Source organism: Asparagus officinalis, chromosome 7, assembly GCF_001876935.1.
Source record: "Asparagus officinalis chromosome 7, Aspof.V1, whole genome shotgun sequence".
Taxonomy (NCBI): Eukaryota; Viridiplantae; Streptophyta; class Magnoliopsida; order Asparagales; family Asparagaceae; genus Asparagus; species Asparagus officinalis.
In genome coordinates, this window is record NC_033800.1 from 21,064,869 (window position 1) to 21,083,532 (window position 18,664).

An 18,664-nucleotide genomic window follows, 5' to 3' on the forward strand; every position below is an offset into this window, starting at 1 on the left:
ACCGGTCAGGAGCAGATTCCCAGATCTGCTTCTTAGGCTCTCACAGTCGACCACCAAGGTTGACCAACTGAAGTCCAGAGACTATGCTCTATTCTTCAGCCTCTTACGGTCGACCGACCTTGTCGCCGCGATCGACCGTTGTTGTTACCGTTGCACAGTAACGGTAACTTGTTGTTTCTTATTTTCTGTGGGATTTTGGGGTTTTCTTGGGTTGTTTTCTTCTACCCTATAAATATTCCATTGCATTTAACTCTCCTACCAACTAAGAAGTGTTTAAAATAAGTTTACAAATAGTTTAAGATTTGTTTAAGTTTGTTTCAGTGTTTGTTTGGTTTGTGAAGAAGTTTTTACAAGAGTTAGAGGAGATCATCAATTAGTGTTTGAGCATCATTTCTATCTCTCTCTCACTCTTGATCTATAGTGAAGTTTTCTAAACTCAATTCTAGCTTTATATTTATATTGTTCATTGATTATCATTTTTCACTAAGCTAGATTTTCATATTGAGTTGAGTTTGATTTTATTTATACTCTTTGTTTACAACACAACCATCGAGCTTATAGTATTTTCATACATTGTATAAATTCGGTTGTGGTGAGTATGACTTAGGGAGTAAGCTTACGTTGAGTTCTCATCTATTGTAGAGAACAAATTTGTATTTGTGCTTAATTGTGAGGTTCACTTTGTAATACACATTTGCACCAAGAGGAGTGTATGGTGAGGATGTAGTCGATACCAAGAGGAGTGGTGTCAGTAGTAAAGTCTAGTGAGAGATAGTAAAGCTAATCACTTGAAGGAGGCGATACGTGAGGACCAACACTTGGGGTGGTAGTTTGTGTAGTTACACTATGTGAGATTGTGAGAGTTTTCGGTGAGCAAAAAAACCGAGATTGTGAGGTCTAAACATTTTTGGGTGAATGTTGAAAACTCATTTGTGATAGTGGAGATCTCCTCGATGTGAGGAGCAGAGACGTAGGTCAAGAGTTAACCGAATTCCGTGATCATATTGTAAAACCCTAAAAAAATTATATATCGTGATAAATAATAATAAGTGTGTTAGATTGTGATAAATAATAAGTGTGTTGGATTGTGAGAAATTATCCTACTCATGACTTGGAAATAGCAGCAGTGGTCTTCATACTGAAGACATGGAGACACTATCTGTATGGAGTGTAGTTCTAGATATTCACGAATCATCATAGTTTGAAGTACATCTTCTCTCAGAAGGAGCTAAATTAGAGACAGTGACGATGGGTTAAGTTTATTAAGGATTATGAGTTTGCAATTCAGTATCATCTAGGGAAGACGAACGTAGTAGCGGATGTGTTGAGCAGGAAACATCAATATCGTATTTTAGCTTTGAGGTGCTCATTGTATCGAGATCTTTACACCCTTATCCAGTTTAATTTTAGACCGGAGATCGGCGGGAGCAGCGTATTTTTAGGAGCTTTGTCAGTACAGTCATCTTGGAGTGATAGAGTGGTCAGAGCTCAGCTAGAGAACTCTTGGATTCAAATTCGAAAGAAGTAGATTTCTAAAGAGCCCAAGGCAATTAGACCATCGGATTCGGATGAAGGGTCGGTTGATAGTGCTAGATGATTCACAGTTAAAGAAAGACTTATTTGATAAGGCACATCGCACCAGGTACACAGTGCATCTAGGCATGACTAAGTTGTATAATTAAGGATCTAAAGAGACAATTTTGGTGGAGCAGTATGCGTAGAGATACTTCCCGACGGTCGGCTTGGCATATTGATTTGCCTGAGTCGCCTGAGGCAGTGGCTGAGTCGTCAACTGCTTGGCCGATCGTGGAGGGGAAGTCGTCCTTTGCCCTATCAACTCTCCTCTCGCCTTCTCGACCGAACCTCCTTGTTCGGCTCGTCTGAAAGGTAATGTCTTGGAGGCCAATCTTTCTGCTTTGAGAGCCATGTTATGGGCTTCATCCACAGAGTACACGTTGTGGATGACCACCTTCTCTTGAATTAAATACTTCAAACCACCAATATACTTGGCTACAAGTTGTTCCTCGCTCATCGACAAATCGCAACGAGAAGTAAGATGGAAGAACACTTCGGTATACGTGCTTACTATTCAGATTCCTTGACGGCATTGCTCGAACTGATTGTAGAGGATTTGTTGATAGTCAGGTGGTAGAAATCTTTCCTGTAGCAACTGCTTCATGCATCGCCAAACCCAAACTGGTTGTTTGCCTTGTCGTCGCCTAGTGTTTTGAGTTTTATCCCACCATATAGAGGCTCCTCCTTGGAGATGATAGGCCATAAACTTCACCTGGTTTGCTTCGAAAATATTTGCCATCTCAAAGAACTTCTCCACTTCGTAGAGCCAATCCAGGAAAGCTTCTATGTCCAAATTTCCTCCAAAGGAAGGAAGCTCTATCTTCATCCTATATTCTTATTCCTAATGATGTCAGCCTTGTCGATGGTAGTTGTGACGAGGGTTTTAACCCCTACCCCATCCTCTGTTGTAAGGTCGATCTTCTTCTTCTTCACTCAAAACATTGTCGTACCATTGCCCTTCAAACTGGTGACCATAGTCCGCTCTGTTGTCACTGTAATCATCATGGTGAAGGGGTTGGTTGGGAAGTCTTCGATGATGTGGAGGGGTTTGATATGGAGGAGGTTGATATTGAGGGGGGTTGATATGGAGGTGGTTGGTTTGGATGTGGTTGATTTGGAGGGAGATGAACTGGAGAGGTTTGAGGATTGTACGGGGGTGAATGTCGGGGTAGCCTAACTCCGGGTCCGCTTAGGTGAAGACCGCCGGTGAGATTAGTCCCGTTGTTGAGTTGAAGGGTAATTCCTTCAATAGCTTGTTGAAGGTTCTGAAGAGACGCCTCCAACGTGCTAAATCTTCCATCCATAGAATCCATCCTCGCGGAAAGATCCTGTAGAGAAAGCTACTTCTCGTCGTTACCCACCATTGTTGAGGATGTTGAAGCTGAAGCTCTGATACTACTTGACACAGACGTAGAAACGGGGAGGCCGATCGGATATCGTTCCGATGCCGACGAGCCCTGACAATAGCAGGTAGTTCACGAGCTTAAATCCACAAGCCCTAAGTATCTCAAACTTGAGAACGAAAACAAGGAGAAAAAAATCTCTTGGTTGAATAAATTGAAAGTTAATTGTTTGAATTACAAAAAAAAACGATTATAAATAGCCAACTAAATCTATCCTAACCCTAATAAAAAAGAAACTCTAAGCCTAAAAGGAAAATACCAAATCCCAAACGGAAACACTTAAAAAGGAACTATTTCCTAATCTGAAATCCAACTCGACACGAGGCGTGCCGACTAGCACCGCCTTTTGTGTCCACTGGACCTGAGCCGACTAAGCATGTCGAGTCGTCCCACCTTTCGTGTTGACTGACATGTATCGACTTGTCCTATCGCTTCGAGTCGTCTGCTCGTCTCGGCTTGGTTGTGTTGACTTGTCGTGTCATCATCTCGACTCGCCTGTTCTGTTGTCGTCTCATCTCATCTAGATGTTTAGTCGACTCGACTGCTTTTCTACTTGCCTCGTCCAATACTTGATCTCCTGCATCACTCAGGCTCGATCAAAAAGACTAGACTACCCCTCTTGCTTGGCCATAAAAAGGAAAAGTATTCCAAATACAAGGGTAAGCAATTTCTCAGCATTTTTCTCCATTTCGTTGCTGTATTTTTTTCATATTCTCACTCAAGCATCTAGCTAACTTGATCGTCGGAGGAATAACGGGGGAACCAGTCCCCGTCCTTTTACGAGTTGTTACGCGTGCAATGACGGACAGCCCAACTCCAAATCGGATATTTGAAAAAGTGAGCGGCCCTTATATCAACCCAATCCCTATCTACCTTCTCTTTTAACTGTGTGATATAAACCATCAACAGTAGGTGATTCAGACTGTTGGGAGGTTCTAATATGATTCTCATGGTCATGAATAAGATTTCGGGTTGGGTTATAAAAAAAATACTTGTATGATTTTGGGTCTAGCTTAGACTGAGCAGTTCTAGATTTAGGGTTAGTTGTGGAGGGACCTCTGTACTATTGCTCAATTGTGGATGAGCCGCTATAGTTTTGTTGTTGCAGATAGACCCCTAAGTGAAATATTTTTGCTCTTTTACTCTTAAAGTAGAGGAAATTAACAACACAGAAGGACATTCCTGATGGGCTTTCCCCCTTTACTTATTGAGAGGATGATATTGAAATTGATGCACTCCATTTTTCCCCTCCCTTTTTAACCAGATGCACAAGACTCATCCCTCTTCCACTCATATTTTAAGAACACAACGATTGTTACTTAGACCCAAGAGTAATTAGCAAAGCTTCAGTCTCCAAGCTCAACTGTACCGGATATAAACAAACCTGTACCAGATCCAACTACTACCAAACTGAGTCCTAAAACGTTACCTTATATACACTACACTTAGAACATAATTAAATAATTCTCAACCAAACTTCACATCATTTATCATTATCAAATAAGTACTAATACTTAACTAAAAGAGAAAAAAATTATCGATCAAATATTGTAACTGAAAATTCCACTCATTTTTATAATTTTGTTAATATTTGATCCTATATTAGTCTCACTTTTAGACAATCCATAACAAGTGTCGTTCACATGTATATAAGCATAAATTTAAAACCGTAACCCAACAAGCGCACTTTTGTTTGGATTAGACGGAGTTGGATTTTAGCACTGCCTTTAATGTTTGGAATATAGTTGCCCTGTTAGGTTGTAAAATGGGGAAACGCATTGAGACCGGCTCATACAATGCAAACTACGCAAAAATGGTCAAGCTCAATTTGTCCATATAATGATAGTGGCTTGCCAAAATTTTAAAAAGAAGCTAACTTTATTTATTTCTTTCTATTACATTTAGGAAAATGAGATGGACAAGTAACTAATGTTAGAAAAAATTATGCAAAGAAGCTGTTGTGGCATTTTGTGTTTTAAACTTACAAGGGCTACCTTTTGCCTCCCTATGAACCAATTATTAATGTTGTAAAACTATATTTCATAGACATTAGGATAAAATTCACTTTAAATCTGTAGCATGTTGGAATTGATTCTGAGCTGTTCTGACACTATGTTAAAATCTCTGCTGCTACATCAAATCTCTAAAGTTATGGTGATGACTGAAGTTCTAACACAGTATAGTTGTCAAAACCTAAGTAACTTACTTATTTTATATAAACTTTGTCCTTTAAAAATTCAATCCAACACATAACATACTTGATGTTCAGCCCATTAACTTATGCTAGCAGCTCTCCGAGTTAAGTCCCTCGGTCTGGATAATTTAACACACAATGGTATCAAATTAGAGGTGACAAATGCAAACTCCAATGCAGCTCGCACGTTGGCGGGGGGGATCCAGTTCAGAGATGATAACCTGAAGATTTAACTGAGCTGCACATAACATAGCATTGCTAATGTTCTATCAGATACATCATGTATTATTATGCTACCAAAGCCATTAAGATTTGGAGATTCTCATAACTTTTACAGAGTTAGTAGGGGGTAGTTCGTACTGTTTCATTTAAAGATTCAAGGCATAATCTCACTAAATTTACTCATTGCACTTGGTTTTTTTCCCTCCAATTTTTCAGTAATTTAGCACAAGATCAGACCCAATCTCGTATAATCCAAAGACCCATTCAAACAATTAAACATCAAACATTGGGAAATATATATATTATATATATATATATATATATATATACTATATATTATATATGAGCGAATATGGGTTATACTTGCGCGCCAAGGCATCCTTGCGTAGTCTGATGTGGACACATCTTTCCATACATCACACCTTCGAAGTTGGTGACGGCTCCATCTTCAAGCTTGTGATGGCCATGGAAAAGATGTGTCCACATCACTACCATAGGATGCTTCGGTACAAGTTACCCATTTTTCTCTATATATATATATATATTATATATATATATATATATATATATATATACTTAATATATATGCAATCTAAATAAATCTAGATTTGAGGTCAAAATTAGTTTTTTAAAGTAGAATAGATTAGTTTAAACAGATAAAAAAATAAAAACTAAAAAATATACCTTAAACTCCCATCTTTATCTCTTCATTCATATCTCACATCTAATTAACAAAACTAAACAGCATGAATATTGATACAAAATAAAAAACTAAAAAATAAAAAGGGTAAAAAAAGGGTTTGTTTAAAAGTCAATTCTTTCTCCACCCTAATAACAACAGCACTTTCCCTAATCTCTCTCTAAAATGGCGATTGTTGTGATTTAGGGCCAAAGATCCCCATCGCAATGCCGCTGGACGACAATGGAAAGCTTACGGCGAGCACGCGACGCAGGGCCTCCGCCGGCGGCCGGCGGCCGCGCGGTTGCGGAGGCGGCGGAGCTATTTGGGAACGATGCGTCGTTGCAACACGTGCTCTGAGGATATTGTGCGAGCGTTTTTCATGTTGGTCGATGATCGGTGCATCTTTGGCTCCATTGACGGCGTTTTTGGCAAACGACGTTGCTCGAATCGTCGGCCGTGCTTTGACCCGTCGTGCCAGCACCTGCCCTCACCTCGCCGCCGCCGCCGTCAATTCCACCAATAATGTCGTTCAGGAGGTCAACCCTCTCGGTGGAAATCTGCCCTCGCCTCGAGCGAAGCTTCCACGGAGTGAGTTGATTGCAATTGGTTTTTAATTGAAATTAGGGTTTTGTGTTGATTGTTTAGGTTTGATTAGGGGTAAAAAGGTGTCCTTTTTATCTAACTCTGGGAGTTAATCGGATAATCCTGGGTCATTTGAATTTGTATGTTAAAAGTTCTCTTTTTTATTCCTTAGCATTTGAGGAGAACTGTTTTGACTCTTCCTCTTTCTCGTGTGAAAAGTTTGCAGTCATTATCAATGGCTTTGGGAGTTAATCTAAATAGTCAGGCTTATGGAAATTGGGATATAGTTGCAATTTAGAGTCTTTAGCAAACTATTATTGCTATTCTCTTGGTATTAGTCAATACATCGGTTGGTATTAATAGTGGAATTTCTATTGATTCTATCATCACTTCTGTTGTGTAATTGCTATTATGTGTAATTGCTATTACAAGGGTTTGGGTTCTCTCAGGGTTTTCGGCTTTGAAAAAAATGGTTAGATGAGTAAGTATCCTTATTCTTACTGTATTCTCGGTGTTCTAGCTGAAAATCAGTAAAGATGTTTGAGGGTCTCATAGTGTGTGGGCATCAATTTATTTTTTGGGCTTAAATTGGGACATATGAGGGAGTTTAGTCTCGAACACAATGGTGCCTTCTATTTTGTCGTGCTTCCAGTTTTTCCTGTCAAAGAAAAGGTTTTTAGACCAACTTGATCATGTGTGTTCATTCACGTATTCTTATAGGCTGGTGACATCTCAGGAATTTCTTGGTCCTCAATTATTCAGACTCTATGCTTTTTGTCCATAGAAGATGTAAGACATGTAACTTGATGATGGCATATATAGTTCAGCTAATGAAGATGAATTGGTTAGGAATATAAGTAGTTAAATAAATTGGATCATCAACAATAGCATTACTTTAATTTAGCATAATTAAAATAGTTGGTTAGTTGTTTCTTGCATATCTTTGATAACATAGTATTACATTTGCAATATTTCAATAAATCCTCTTAGACCACAGTAGAGGAGGCTTTTTTTGTGGTTGTGGAAGGGTTCCTTTTCCTCTATCTAATGGTTAATGCAGCCAGAACACTTAAAGGCTCTTTGTGATGTCTGAATTCTACAAACTAAAAAAAAGAAAAAATAAATGTTACCCTATGTCATAATTATTAATCGACTTGAGTAGCCTCTTGGAACATAGACAACATTGTCATTACAATTCTGGAAAGAATTGTATTGAGAGTTCCAAGATATTTGCCGTGGGAAAATTTAGTACTGCAATATGGATGCGAACTACTTTGATGTACATAGACTGGTTGAAGACATAAACTTTGTGACCTCATTCATCTTAGTCGTCCATGTATGCAACATCATGGGGGTCTTACTTGTGATGCATTAAGATAATGGCTGGATGATCTCAGCTTATTCTACGGATGTGTTATTCTGTTATATTCTGCAACTCCACAGCTTTCGTTATAGCCTTTGTAGGTCGTCCTCTAGGAAATTTTGTTTAAAAAATTCTATCTTAAGATCCTAGAGTTTGAAGAAGGTTGTGTTTCAAGGACGTTGGTTTTGATTAATAGAGTTAAACTAGGTTACTTAGGCTAGCTCCACTAGGTTTCTAAACTAGATATTTTTATTTAATCTCTTTATTTAGTAGAACCCTAAAAGCATAAGCTATATTTCGTTAGAAATTATAACCTGTTAATTAGTCCTAATTTTTTGTTTACTAGAACCTTAAAAGCATAAGCTATGTCTCGTTAGAAACTATAACCTATCAATTAGTAATCCTAATATTTCTAATTAATTAATCTAGACTTTTTATTTCTAGGGTTTAATCTCCTAAGTGTAGGTTATGCCTAGTTAAAGCCTATAACCTATCAAGTTATAATTAACCCTAGCTTTTATTAATCAAAACTAATCAACTCCTTTACTTAACCCAAAGAGATCTTTTTATTAATCTAGATTAGTCACCTAGCTTTGTTATACTAAGCTTCCTAATGGTGATTAGCTACTCATGATTAATTAAAGAGAAAAGAAGATAAAAAAGAATTAAAGAAAAGAGAAGAAAGTGCAAGAAAAATAAGAATAAGAACAAGAAAATAAAAACGAGAAATTAAACAACTTACTAAATTGAAGAAACTAAAAAAAAGAACTTGAACTCCAAAATAGCAAGCAAAACAAAGAACTTTATTGAATTCTGAAGAATTGTGTGTGGAATTGAATGTGTAAAATACGATGACCTAGGCCCCTATTTGTACTATACAAGAATCCCTCACAATTTTCGGATTAAACTTCATTTCTAAGTAATCCTCATAGCAGTAGGATTAGTCTTGGTCAACAATTAATTGGATATTTCCATAATACAAATAAGAGCGTAAAATTTGAGTAAATATTTCTGCCAAAATCAGATACTGATGATAAAATTTGAGAAACCTGCCAATCTGGATGGACCCGTCTCGTCGAGATAGGTGATTTTCATACATAATATGTTAGATTCTGACATCTGGATTGTGAGAGATTGCCTTTTCTTTGCAGCTGATAATTTAAATCTGAATTTAATTTAGATTTTATTTTTCTTGTCCTCCAAGTAATTGCATATTTCCTTTTCTTCTTGATTCTCTGTAGGTCTGACTGTTGCTTGATTGATTCTTCTATAGGCTTTTTGGCTTCAACGGGCTTCACTAGGCTTCCTCCCTTTATTCAAAATTATATTTTCCTAAATTCACTAAAAATACCCGAGTAGCAATTAAATATATAGAAAAACCAAAGATAAATAAAGATATAAAATGATATAAAATATGCTAATCATCTACCAAATATCCTTGAACTGATAACTTATTTAACGCTTGAGCTACAAAATATCCTTAAGCTGATCACTTAATTAACGCCTGAGTGTCAATTAGACAGCTGTGTTATGTGGTTTATGGGGAAGTTTTCTCAACTTTAGAAAAGCATTGGGCTTTCCATCGCTGCAACTTGTTACGTATGTAAAATTTTCATTTTTGTTTATGCATGTGTTATTTGTATTCTATGTATGTCTGCGTTTGTAAGCATGCATTCGATGTAATATATACTTGTGTTTGTAAAATGTAGGTGTTTGCAGCATACTGTTGCATGGTTACTAATGTCTTATATGGTCGACTCATATATGGGTGTTTAAATAACTTCACTTTTTTTTGCAGGAGTTTATAGAAGCAACGGTTATCTGCTATTGTCTTGCAATGGAGGTCTAAATCAAATGCGAGCTGCGGTTTGTATTCCTCTTTATTTGACTTGTTTTTACTTTTCCTGAGTCAACGATTTGATAAAAGCCTTTATTTTCTATCGATGATCAGATTTGACCCCTGAGTGGTCCATTATTAATTTATTAGCTTCTAATAAGTATTGGTCTTTGCAGATCTGTGACATGGTTACCATTGCCCGCTATTTAAATTTGACGTTAGTAGTCCCCGAACTTGATAAAAAAGCTTTTTGGGCTGATGCAAGGTATCAACATCACTTATATTAGGTTTTCAAGCTGTTTAAGAGAGGCATATTCTGATTGATAATATTTCACTTTGCAGTAATTTTGAAGATATATTTAATGTAGATCGTTTCATTGATTCATTGAGAGATGAGGTAAAGATCATCAAGAAACTTCCTCAGAAAGTGATTAGTCGTATACATAACAATGACATCACTGTATATTCCATGGCTCCTGTTAGCTGGTCTAATATGACATACTACTACAAACAGGTAGCTAAGAGCTTATTGGTTTCTCAACTATCTAGATTTTGTTCTTCTTTTTTATCTTTTTTATCTCTTTTATCTCATTTGGGGCATACTAATTACTGGCTGCAGATCTTACCTCTTGCACGAAAGCACAAAGTAATTCATTTTCAGAAAACAGATGCTCGTCTTGCAAATAATGGACTCCCACTTTCCCTCCAAAAGCTTCGATGTCGTGTTAATTATGATGCGCTAATGTTTACTCCACATATTGAAGCCTTAGGTAAAAAGCTTATTTCCGTTCTTCAGAGAAACAAGTACTTTGTTGTGCTGCATCTACGATATGAAATGGATATGTTAGCCTTTTCTGGATGCTCTCATGGATGCTCTGACGAACAAGCAGAGGAATTGACAAAAAAGAGGTTCCTACATTCTATTTATCTATTCTATTCCTCTATTTATTTTCTTTCAAAATTCTAATGGTTTTTGGTTGGTCTTATGAAATGCCAGATATTTAGTTGAATGGTGGAAGGAAAAGGAGATTGATTCTGAGCAGAAAAGACTTGAAGGTCGTTGTCCTCTTACCCCTGAAGAGACCACATTGGTTCTAAGAGCTCTAGAATTTGATAAAGACACGACGATATATATTGCCGCAGGGACAATTTATGGTGGTGAAAAGCGGATGGCTGCTCTAAGGGATTTATATCCTAATATAGTAAGTATTTGTCTGAACGTTATGGAGAAATTTACTATATGTTATGCTAATGGAAAAAATATTTCTGATTTGAACTATTCAATTTCAGGTGGACAAGGAGATGCTATTAAGTCCAGATGACTTGGAACCTCTTCGAAATCATTCTAATCAGATGGCAGCATTGGATTATTTTGTTGCTATTGCAAGTGATGTTTTTATTCCTACTTTTGATGGACATATGGCTAAAGTTGTAGAGGGTCATCGCAGGTTTGTCATTCTCCTCAGAGCTAAAATAAACTCATTCGATTTCTCGAACTATTACGTGGCTAGGAGCTCTGAAGTTTGCTCTAACTGAATGCATTATATAAGCTGTCTGGTGATATTTATTTTTCAAATAAGATTAAATACTTAGACTTTTGAAGGCATTCTGAATCTTGTAAAACCAAATCTCGTAATTTAAGGAGATGATAATGGATCATAGTTCTAGGATCTGCTTCATGCCTACATAGTTTCCAAAGTATTTACATTGCTAAGATGTGTTTCTTTTGCTCATGTAGGTATAATGGCTTTCGTAAGAGCATTGTCTTGGACAGGAAAATACTAGTAGAGCATTTGGATTTGTACCAAAATGGAGAGATCTCATGGGATCAATTTTCCCATGCGGTTCGCGAGGCTCAAAAGAACCATTGGGGTCAGCCCGCAGTTAGAAAGGTCATGCCAGGTCTACCAAAAGAGGAGGACTATTTTTATTCCAATCCCCAAGAATGCCTCTCCCAGTAGAGCATTTAAGCAACAGAGAGACTCCAAGATGTGTGAAAATTTCACCAGTTTGCTCCATTCTTTAGATGATGGGCCAAAATGTATCCAGCTCGTTTGTATAGCTAATTTCTCTCTGTTTTTTCCCGATCCCCTTCACAAAGGTTCAAGGGGAAAGCGAAGAGGGGGCAAAGGATAATATACAACAATGATGGATCTTTTAACCATTATCTTAGATCAGGCCATCTTGGCTGCAATTTTTTTATGTATAGGGCTTTCCTATTCGTTTATAGCTTAGTTCTTTTGATTTTTTTTGCACTTTTCCTGTCTCTGTTTATTCTCATTATTCATATACATGTCTATGACAGAGGAACTTAATCTAATTCTTGAGCCTATATACTATGATAGATAAACCCTATCTTGCAGGCATCAAGAAAGTTAGGCCTGGCTGTCTTCTCTGTTACTGCTAAATGTTGTTGTTTCGTATTTCTTTTGTGATAGCACTTTTGCTTTGTATTATAAGCATTACATGGTTTCTTTTATAGTATACACTTGTTGGATATTCTGTCTCCAGAGTTGCATGCTAGCAGACCAAACTATGTATTTTTAATTTTTAATTGTTACTTTAAAAAAAAAAAAGATTTCCACTGTTGCTAAATTTCTTGTGAATTATGAATATATTGTTAGAACATCTGTTTCTTGTTGCTAGCATGAAATAGATGGCTATAAGTTTGGTAGACATTCCTATTTTATTTGGTCATCTATTATAGTCATGTACACAGGAACAAACTGCAAATCAGTATTATTATTTTAATACTGTACTTTTTCTTATTGGATTTTATCGTGCTTGTTTAATGATGGTTGGTGGTTGCCATATGTTTATAGCAATCTATGTGCATCTTTGATTCTTTATCTGTGTGTATACTGAACTGTTTACTGAATCTTTTGGAGATGTTGGATACTTGCCTTGAAGATTTTTCAATGAGAAAGAGTAGAGGAATGGACTTGTGATTGTATACCAACAGATTGATCCCAGTTTTTGCGCTTAATTTGGTTGGCATATCTTATTGTTATGCTTATGCTGGTTCTATTGACCAGGATCAATCTTGCTTTAACTAGTACCTAGATGATCGTAGGGCAAATTAGTTGATTGCATCTTGATATATGTAATGGATTTTGAAAAATTCACACTTAAAATCTTCGTTTGTTTGTCTGTGATGAGGGATAAAATGCAACTAAATTTTGTTTGGTTTCATATCAACTTTGCTGAGAATAATATGTGACTAAACTCACAAATCTGACCGAAATTAACATAACTTTAGGGAATTACATTTAGTGCAACTATTTTACCTGACAAATCTAAATTCGTGGAATGAAGAGTGCCAAACAAACATTGTATTTGATAAAAATCTAAGCTTTTAAACTTGTGAGTCCCATTTTTCCAATGGAAAACCTATCAAATGCATGGAAACAAAAGGCCCCCTAGAGTTGAAGAATGCAGAAAACTCCGTTCGAATTTTACTAGATGATACTGATGAGTAACGTACTATATATAGTTTTTAACCGATTAGCAGTTTCTCATTCACAGATGCATTATGGCAAGAGTGTTGAATAATCAAACAAGTAGGATAACCTGTGTTTAAAAAACTTTAGATTTATCTGTAATGCACCAAAAATAGAATGCAAATACTAGATTTCTCATGTCCCATTTCATAGTCATTGGACATGTCTAGGCACCAGATCTCAGTTTACAACTCTTTTTTGAACTTCAACAGACCCTATACGCGCTTCAGTCTTACATTAACTTGGTTTAATTGCAAAGATATCTCCTGTATAGTAAAGGCTCAACCACTTATGACTTCTATTTTTTTAATTAGCATTTGGATCTTTTGATGTCTAATATGAGTTCTCTAAAAAAAAATTTGGATGGCTAGAGTAATTTCCTGATATTTCATTGTATTGCATAAATATTTTATTCTCTTTTAAGCACTAGTACAAATATAGACCCTGTTTTCACATCAGGGTGTAAATGTTAATCAAACACTTTATAAATGAAAAGTAATGAATTCCCCATGCATGTATCTAACCTAAAATCAGCCTTATTAGTTTTCCTTGCAGAACTAAAACTGATAAGAGCGACGTCGATCTTTTCCAAGATGCTTTCTTGATGGGGATATAGATAAGCCAAAGCAAAACTATTATGAAGAACAAACACGTCACAGAATCCCAAACCATAATAAGAATTTCGAATTTCTCCAAAATCGAACCAAAAATATAGTTTACAAGTATGCTATGCTATCAATTATGTACTCCTGACGTCTACTGCAGATCCAAAAAAACAAACTAAAGAATCCAAAGCTTTTAAGACTCAAACCAAGTGTTCTGAGAAATAGCAACCGTGGCTGCCACCACTGATGCCTGGTACGGATTGGAACTCCGCAAAGGAACTCTGCAAGTCATCGAGATTGAAGTCCCGGAACCAATCGTTGTCTTCTTTGATAGTTCTCGCAACTTGGTTCGTGACGCTTGGAACTGGAGTTGGATTCAGTAATGGAGGTTGAATAACGCGATCATCAGAGTCTGGGAGCTCAATATCTGATTCTAGGGTTTGGAAGCTGTCCGAGTTCTCTTCTTCTTGCAGTTTTATCTTCTTCTCCCAAGCGTTTTTCTTGTTGTAGAGCCGACATAGAACCCAGTCATCCAACTGCAAGAACGGGAACACTACATTTTATCATCAATTCATCAAAAACATGGAATAAAAGGAATGTATAGATTATAGAAAATCTTTCTATAGATCTAGGAATACTATCCAAGGAATCTGGTCTATGAAATTAAATGTGCACAAATTAAAAAAAAGATGTCACCTATTAGACCTGTGCTCAAATGATCCAAGGTTTGATATACATTTGATGCACATTTAAAGACATCTATTTGACGCATGCACACTTAATATTATGGACCCGGAACCACTTGACTCTCTATCTAGAAAAACTCAGCTAATTTTCATTCTAATTTCTTTGAAATAAATTGCAATACTATCCAATGATCCAAGGTTTTGACATTCAATTGATACGTTAATTAGATCTGATTTTTTAAACTCTTTATCCCAACTATTTGTTATAATCTTTCAGGGGTATATCTGAAACAACGGAACTAAAGGGTTGTCCTGTCCGCAATTAACCCAGTTAATATTACACGAAAAACAACCATAAAACCCACAAATAATATAATTTTGGAGAAAAGGTTTGTTGTGCACTTCTTGTAATAAAATAAACGAGATTATTTTCCTTTAAAAATATAATAATTCACGATGAGCTTTATTATGACATTTTTCTGAAACTTCATAATTCCTAACGATTAATGAATTTAAGAAATTTATCTCGTACTCACATACATATAAATAAAATATTAAAACTTAAAATTATATAAAAGCATGATACTTACTTGATCAAAAATTAAAATAAAAGAATAATATTTTGTTTTGATCCGTTAAATTACAAAAAAAAAAAAAAAATTGCAAACATACCCTCAAGCTTCCTTTCTTATAGCTAGTAGCACCCCGACTCCCATCAGCCGATCCGTTCGGATACTTCCGATCCCTCGGCGTGAAGAAATACCACTCCCTCTGACCGAACAGAGCCTTCTCGGGCAAATCCCATGGGTCGTATTTGTAAAGGTTGATGTCGGCGATGATGGGAACCTGGGGGGTCTGCTTGGCGACCTTGGCGCAGAGGTAGTGGATCACCAGCTCTTCGTCGGTTGGGTGGAACCGGAAGCCTGCTGGTAAGTTGAGCTCCGCTTCCGCGTCTCTTCTTGATTTTGTTGTCATTTTTCTTTTTAATTATTTCTTGGTATTTTTTTTTGTGGGGATATTGCTTGCGTATAAATATCGTAGGGAGGTGTTGTGTGGGAGGTGCAGGCGGTTTCTGGGTGCGTTAGCTGGCGAGATCTGGGCCTCTGAGTTGGAGGCGGTCGGGTCAGAGCGTGGAATTGGATATTCGCCTTTTCTAAGTTGGGTGGGGATCCCCAAGACCAAAAAGTTGCTATGAGCGGCTCATCATGGAAAATAATATAGGAGAATTATGAGTATTAATTCTATTAGAACAGCGTACATGCATGCATACGGTAAAAGAGTAGGACGGTAAAACTTGTGAGCTATTATGGAAAAAAATATTGAGTACTGGTGTTTTTTTAAATGATGATTATACAGGTTGATGTTTTTTTTAGAATAATGATGAGTCTAACCTCATGCTCAACAATAAGATCAGTTGTTGATGTTAAGTGATCAAACGATCAAACGTATATACGACGAGTGAGGTTGATGATGGACCGTTTCCTTTCTTGAATATCTGGTTCTAAGTTGAGTAGCTTTTAACCTGCACAAGTAAAAATTCGTGAGAGGACAGGGCTTGGTTCCTTCGTGATACATTCGATGATCAAGTCAGCTGGTGAACTTGAGTGGGGAAAATGAAGAACTGTGAGAGTTCTTGTACTGTGTATTGGAATTGCTTAGAATCACTTACTTTGATATCTGGAATAATACCTCTTTTTATACTGGTGGTATAAGAGGTAGAATGGTCACTTCAACTGAGCACAGTATGGCGGTAGATAAGCATTGGCTCACAGTTGTGTCAGCACCTACTTTACAGGTGTCGCTCGGCGAGTGGATGATAGATCACTTCAGCATTAAATGAGAAATGATCGGACGCATGACGGTGCCGACGTGGTCTATAAGTCATGAAAGCTATCGGGGCTAAAAGCATGATGGTGTCTGTCAAGCATTAAATGCTATACTGACACGTTGTCAGTACGTGGGAGAACTTCGAGGTTGAAGTCGTCCTGTGGCTTGGACGAGAAGTAACGCCTTACGAGTCGACCTCGCGAGGCGTGGACTAATTGATCAAGTGAGCTCGCAGCGAGTCGTCTTCGACAAGAGGACTGACAGAAACCGTCGTTCGAGTCGACATAATGGGATATTGACTCGGCGAGTCGGCTAAGTCAGGATCCTTGCTGGTCTTGGCCGCCAACTTGATTGGGACAATGCATGCAGAAGTACACATGTCTAGCAATGTGTTGTACTTTGGCAATTGTACCATAACAAGAGTTTAATGAGAGATTCCGGATCAGAATCCCAATCTAAAACAAAATATCCTAAAAGTATCCTAAAAAGATAGCCAATAATCTACAGGTGAACGAAATGTATTTATTATATTGATTTAGTAGTTAGTATATATTGATATCCTAAATGTTGTGTGTTTTTTTTTTTTTTGGTTGACTACTCATTTTACAGCTTGATTATTACACAGAATATATATTAAATTGTTCTTACAGTTTACTCCCATTATCATTTTCTATGCGGAGATTTCCGTCGAATCTGTTTTTCTTGGTATTTTGTGATGATATCGTGGTTTGAGATTGACTGATGCCGTCTAGCACGTGTTGGTTTTTTTGGAACGTGGATTCAATGTTAGGTTTTGATCAGGCAATAGTGTTTTGTAAGTGTGATCTGGACTTTAGAGAGGAATTGGGCGGTGAAGTTGGTGGATCTTCCCCCTGCTGTTTCTTCGGTTAAGGGAAAAATAACGCGGCTAAGGCTATTATGGAAAAATTCTTCAATGACCCAAAATATGGGACCAATAGGGAGGACAAGTGAGGTGTCCCCATCCTATTGAATAATGAGTTGGTCATCATTAATGATGGCCAACTCATTATCCAATAGGATGGAGACACATCACTTGTCCCCCTTATTGGTCCCATATTTTGGGTCCCTGTAGCAAAGCTCGGCTATTATGTAGGATCTCCTATATTGTCATAAATAAAAGTTGGTTCTCTTTCATATGTACCGAAAACTATGGCACACCATTAATTGCCATAGAAATTTATTTTGGGATTTGGATCCCCTTCTTATCATCTATCCCATAGATCTATTACAAATTCATGAATCGTACCGTGGATTTTTCTATTTGATTTCGATTGTATAATGATTATTCCATCCCTTTTCCTCCTTGGATCATAACCAAATAAAAATTTCTCGAGTTATAAGAATCCATAGTAAAATCAAAGTGCTTGGTTATTCAACTTAGATGAAATAGTAATAGTTCCGTTCATTTATATACTACGAAATTTATATGAAATTGACTCTGATTCTATCAAAAGTCTCCTATCTATTTTTGTCCGAAAAGGGTACAATTTGAGCGGAAGGTACACATCTTTTTCGAATTTTTCTGTTTTTATGTTATTTTGTACTGTACAATTCCTTTGTTTGTGGGATAATTTTCCCCGAGCCGAGGGGGTAATGAGAAGAATTGTAGAATGGATTGCTAATTATGCCTAGATCTCGGACAAATGGAAATTTTATTGATAAGACCTCTTCAATTATAGCCAATATTTTATTACGACTAATTCCGACAACTTCGGGAGAAAAAATGGCATTTACCTATTATACAGAGATGGTGTGATTTGAATATTGGTTTTGAGTTTAGGTTTTAGTTGCTAATAGGCTAAATTTAAATGGTATAAATTTTTCAAATGAGCAGATAACCTTGTCCATCATGAAATCAGATTAATTATATTCAGATATCACGAGATATGACATAATTATATGGGTGAGCCTTCAATCTGGGTATCTACACAGATAATATATATTCATGATATTATATCTATACTAGTAACTTTGAGAAGAAAAAAGATAATCTGAATTTCGGATCACATGTGCAATTATAATCAATAATACTAGAATTCCTAAATATGTTGCTTTCATTTTCTAGGATACCTGAATGTAATTAATCCTCAAAAAAATCTATGCACATAATGTTATAGTTTCAAATATGAGAACCGAGCAACTCTACTAGTTGAGCAATGTTTGTTAC

At 36.8% G+C, this 18,664-nt stretch overlaps 2 protein-coding genes across 2 annotated transcripts; one reads left to right on the forward strand and one right to left on the reverse strand.

The window, feature by feature from the left end:
- LOC109846801 (uncharacterized protein At1g04910-like) lies at nucleotides 6,301-12,337 on the forward strand. Its single transcript, XM_020416048.1, has 8 exons — nucleotides 6,301-6,664; nucleotides 9,820-9,887; nucleotides 10,035-10,123; nucleotides 10,201-10,372; nucleotides 10,478-10,767; nucleotides 10,856-11,060; nucleotides 11,149-11,306; nucleotides 11,597-12,337. Exons 1-8 carry the CDS (start codon nucleotides 6,301-6,303, stop codon nucleotides 11,817-11,819), a joined length of 1,569 nt encoding a protein of 522 aa, XP_020271637.1. The 3' UTR covers nucleotides 11,820-12,337.
- Nucleotides 14,015-15,719, reverse strand: LOC109850773 (NAC domain-containing protein 68-like). The gene is made up of 2 exons (XM_020420844.1): nucleotides 15,322-15,719; nucleotides 14,015-14,499 (listed from the first exon to the last, which is right to left on the reverse strand). Exons 1-2 carry the CDS (start codon nucleotides 15,622-15,624, stop codon nucleotides 14,164-14,166), a joined length of 639 nt encoding a protein of 212 aa, XP_020276433.1. The 5' UTR covers nucleotides 15,625-15,719; the 3' UTR covers nucleotides 14,015-14,163.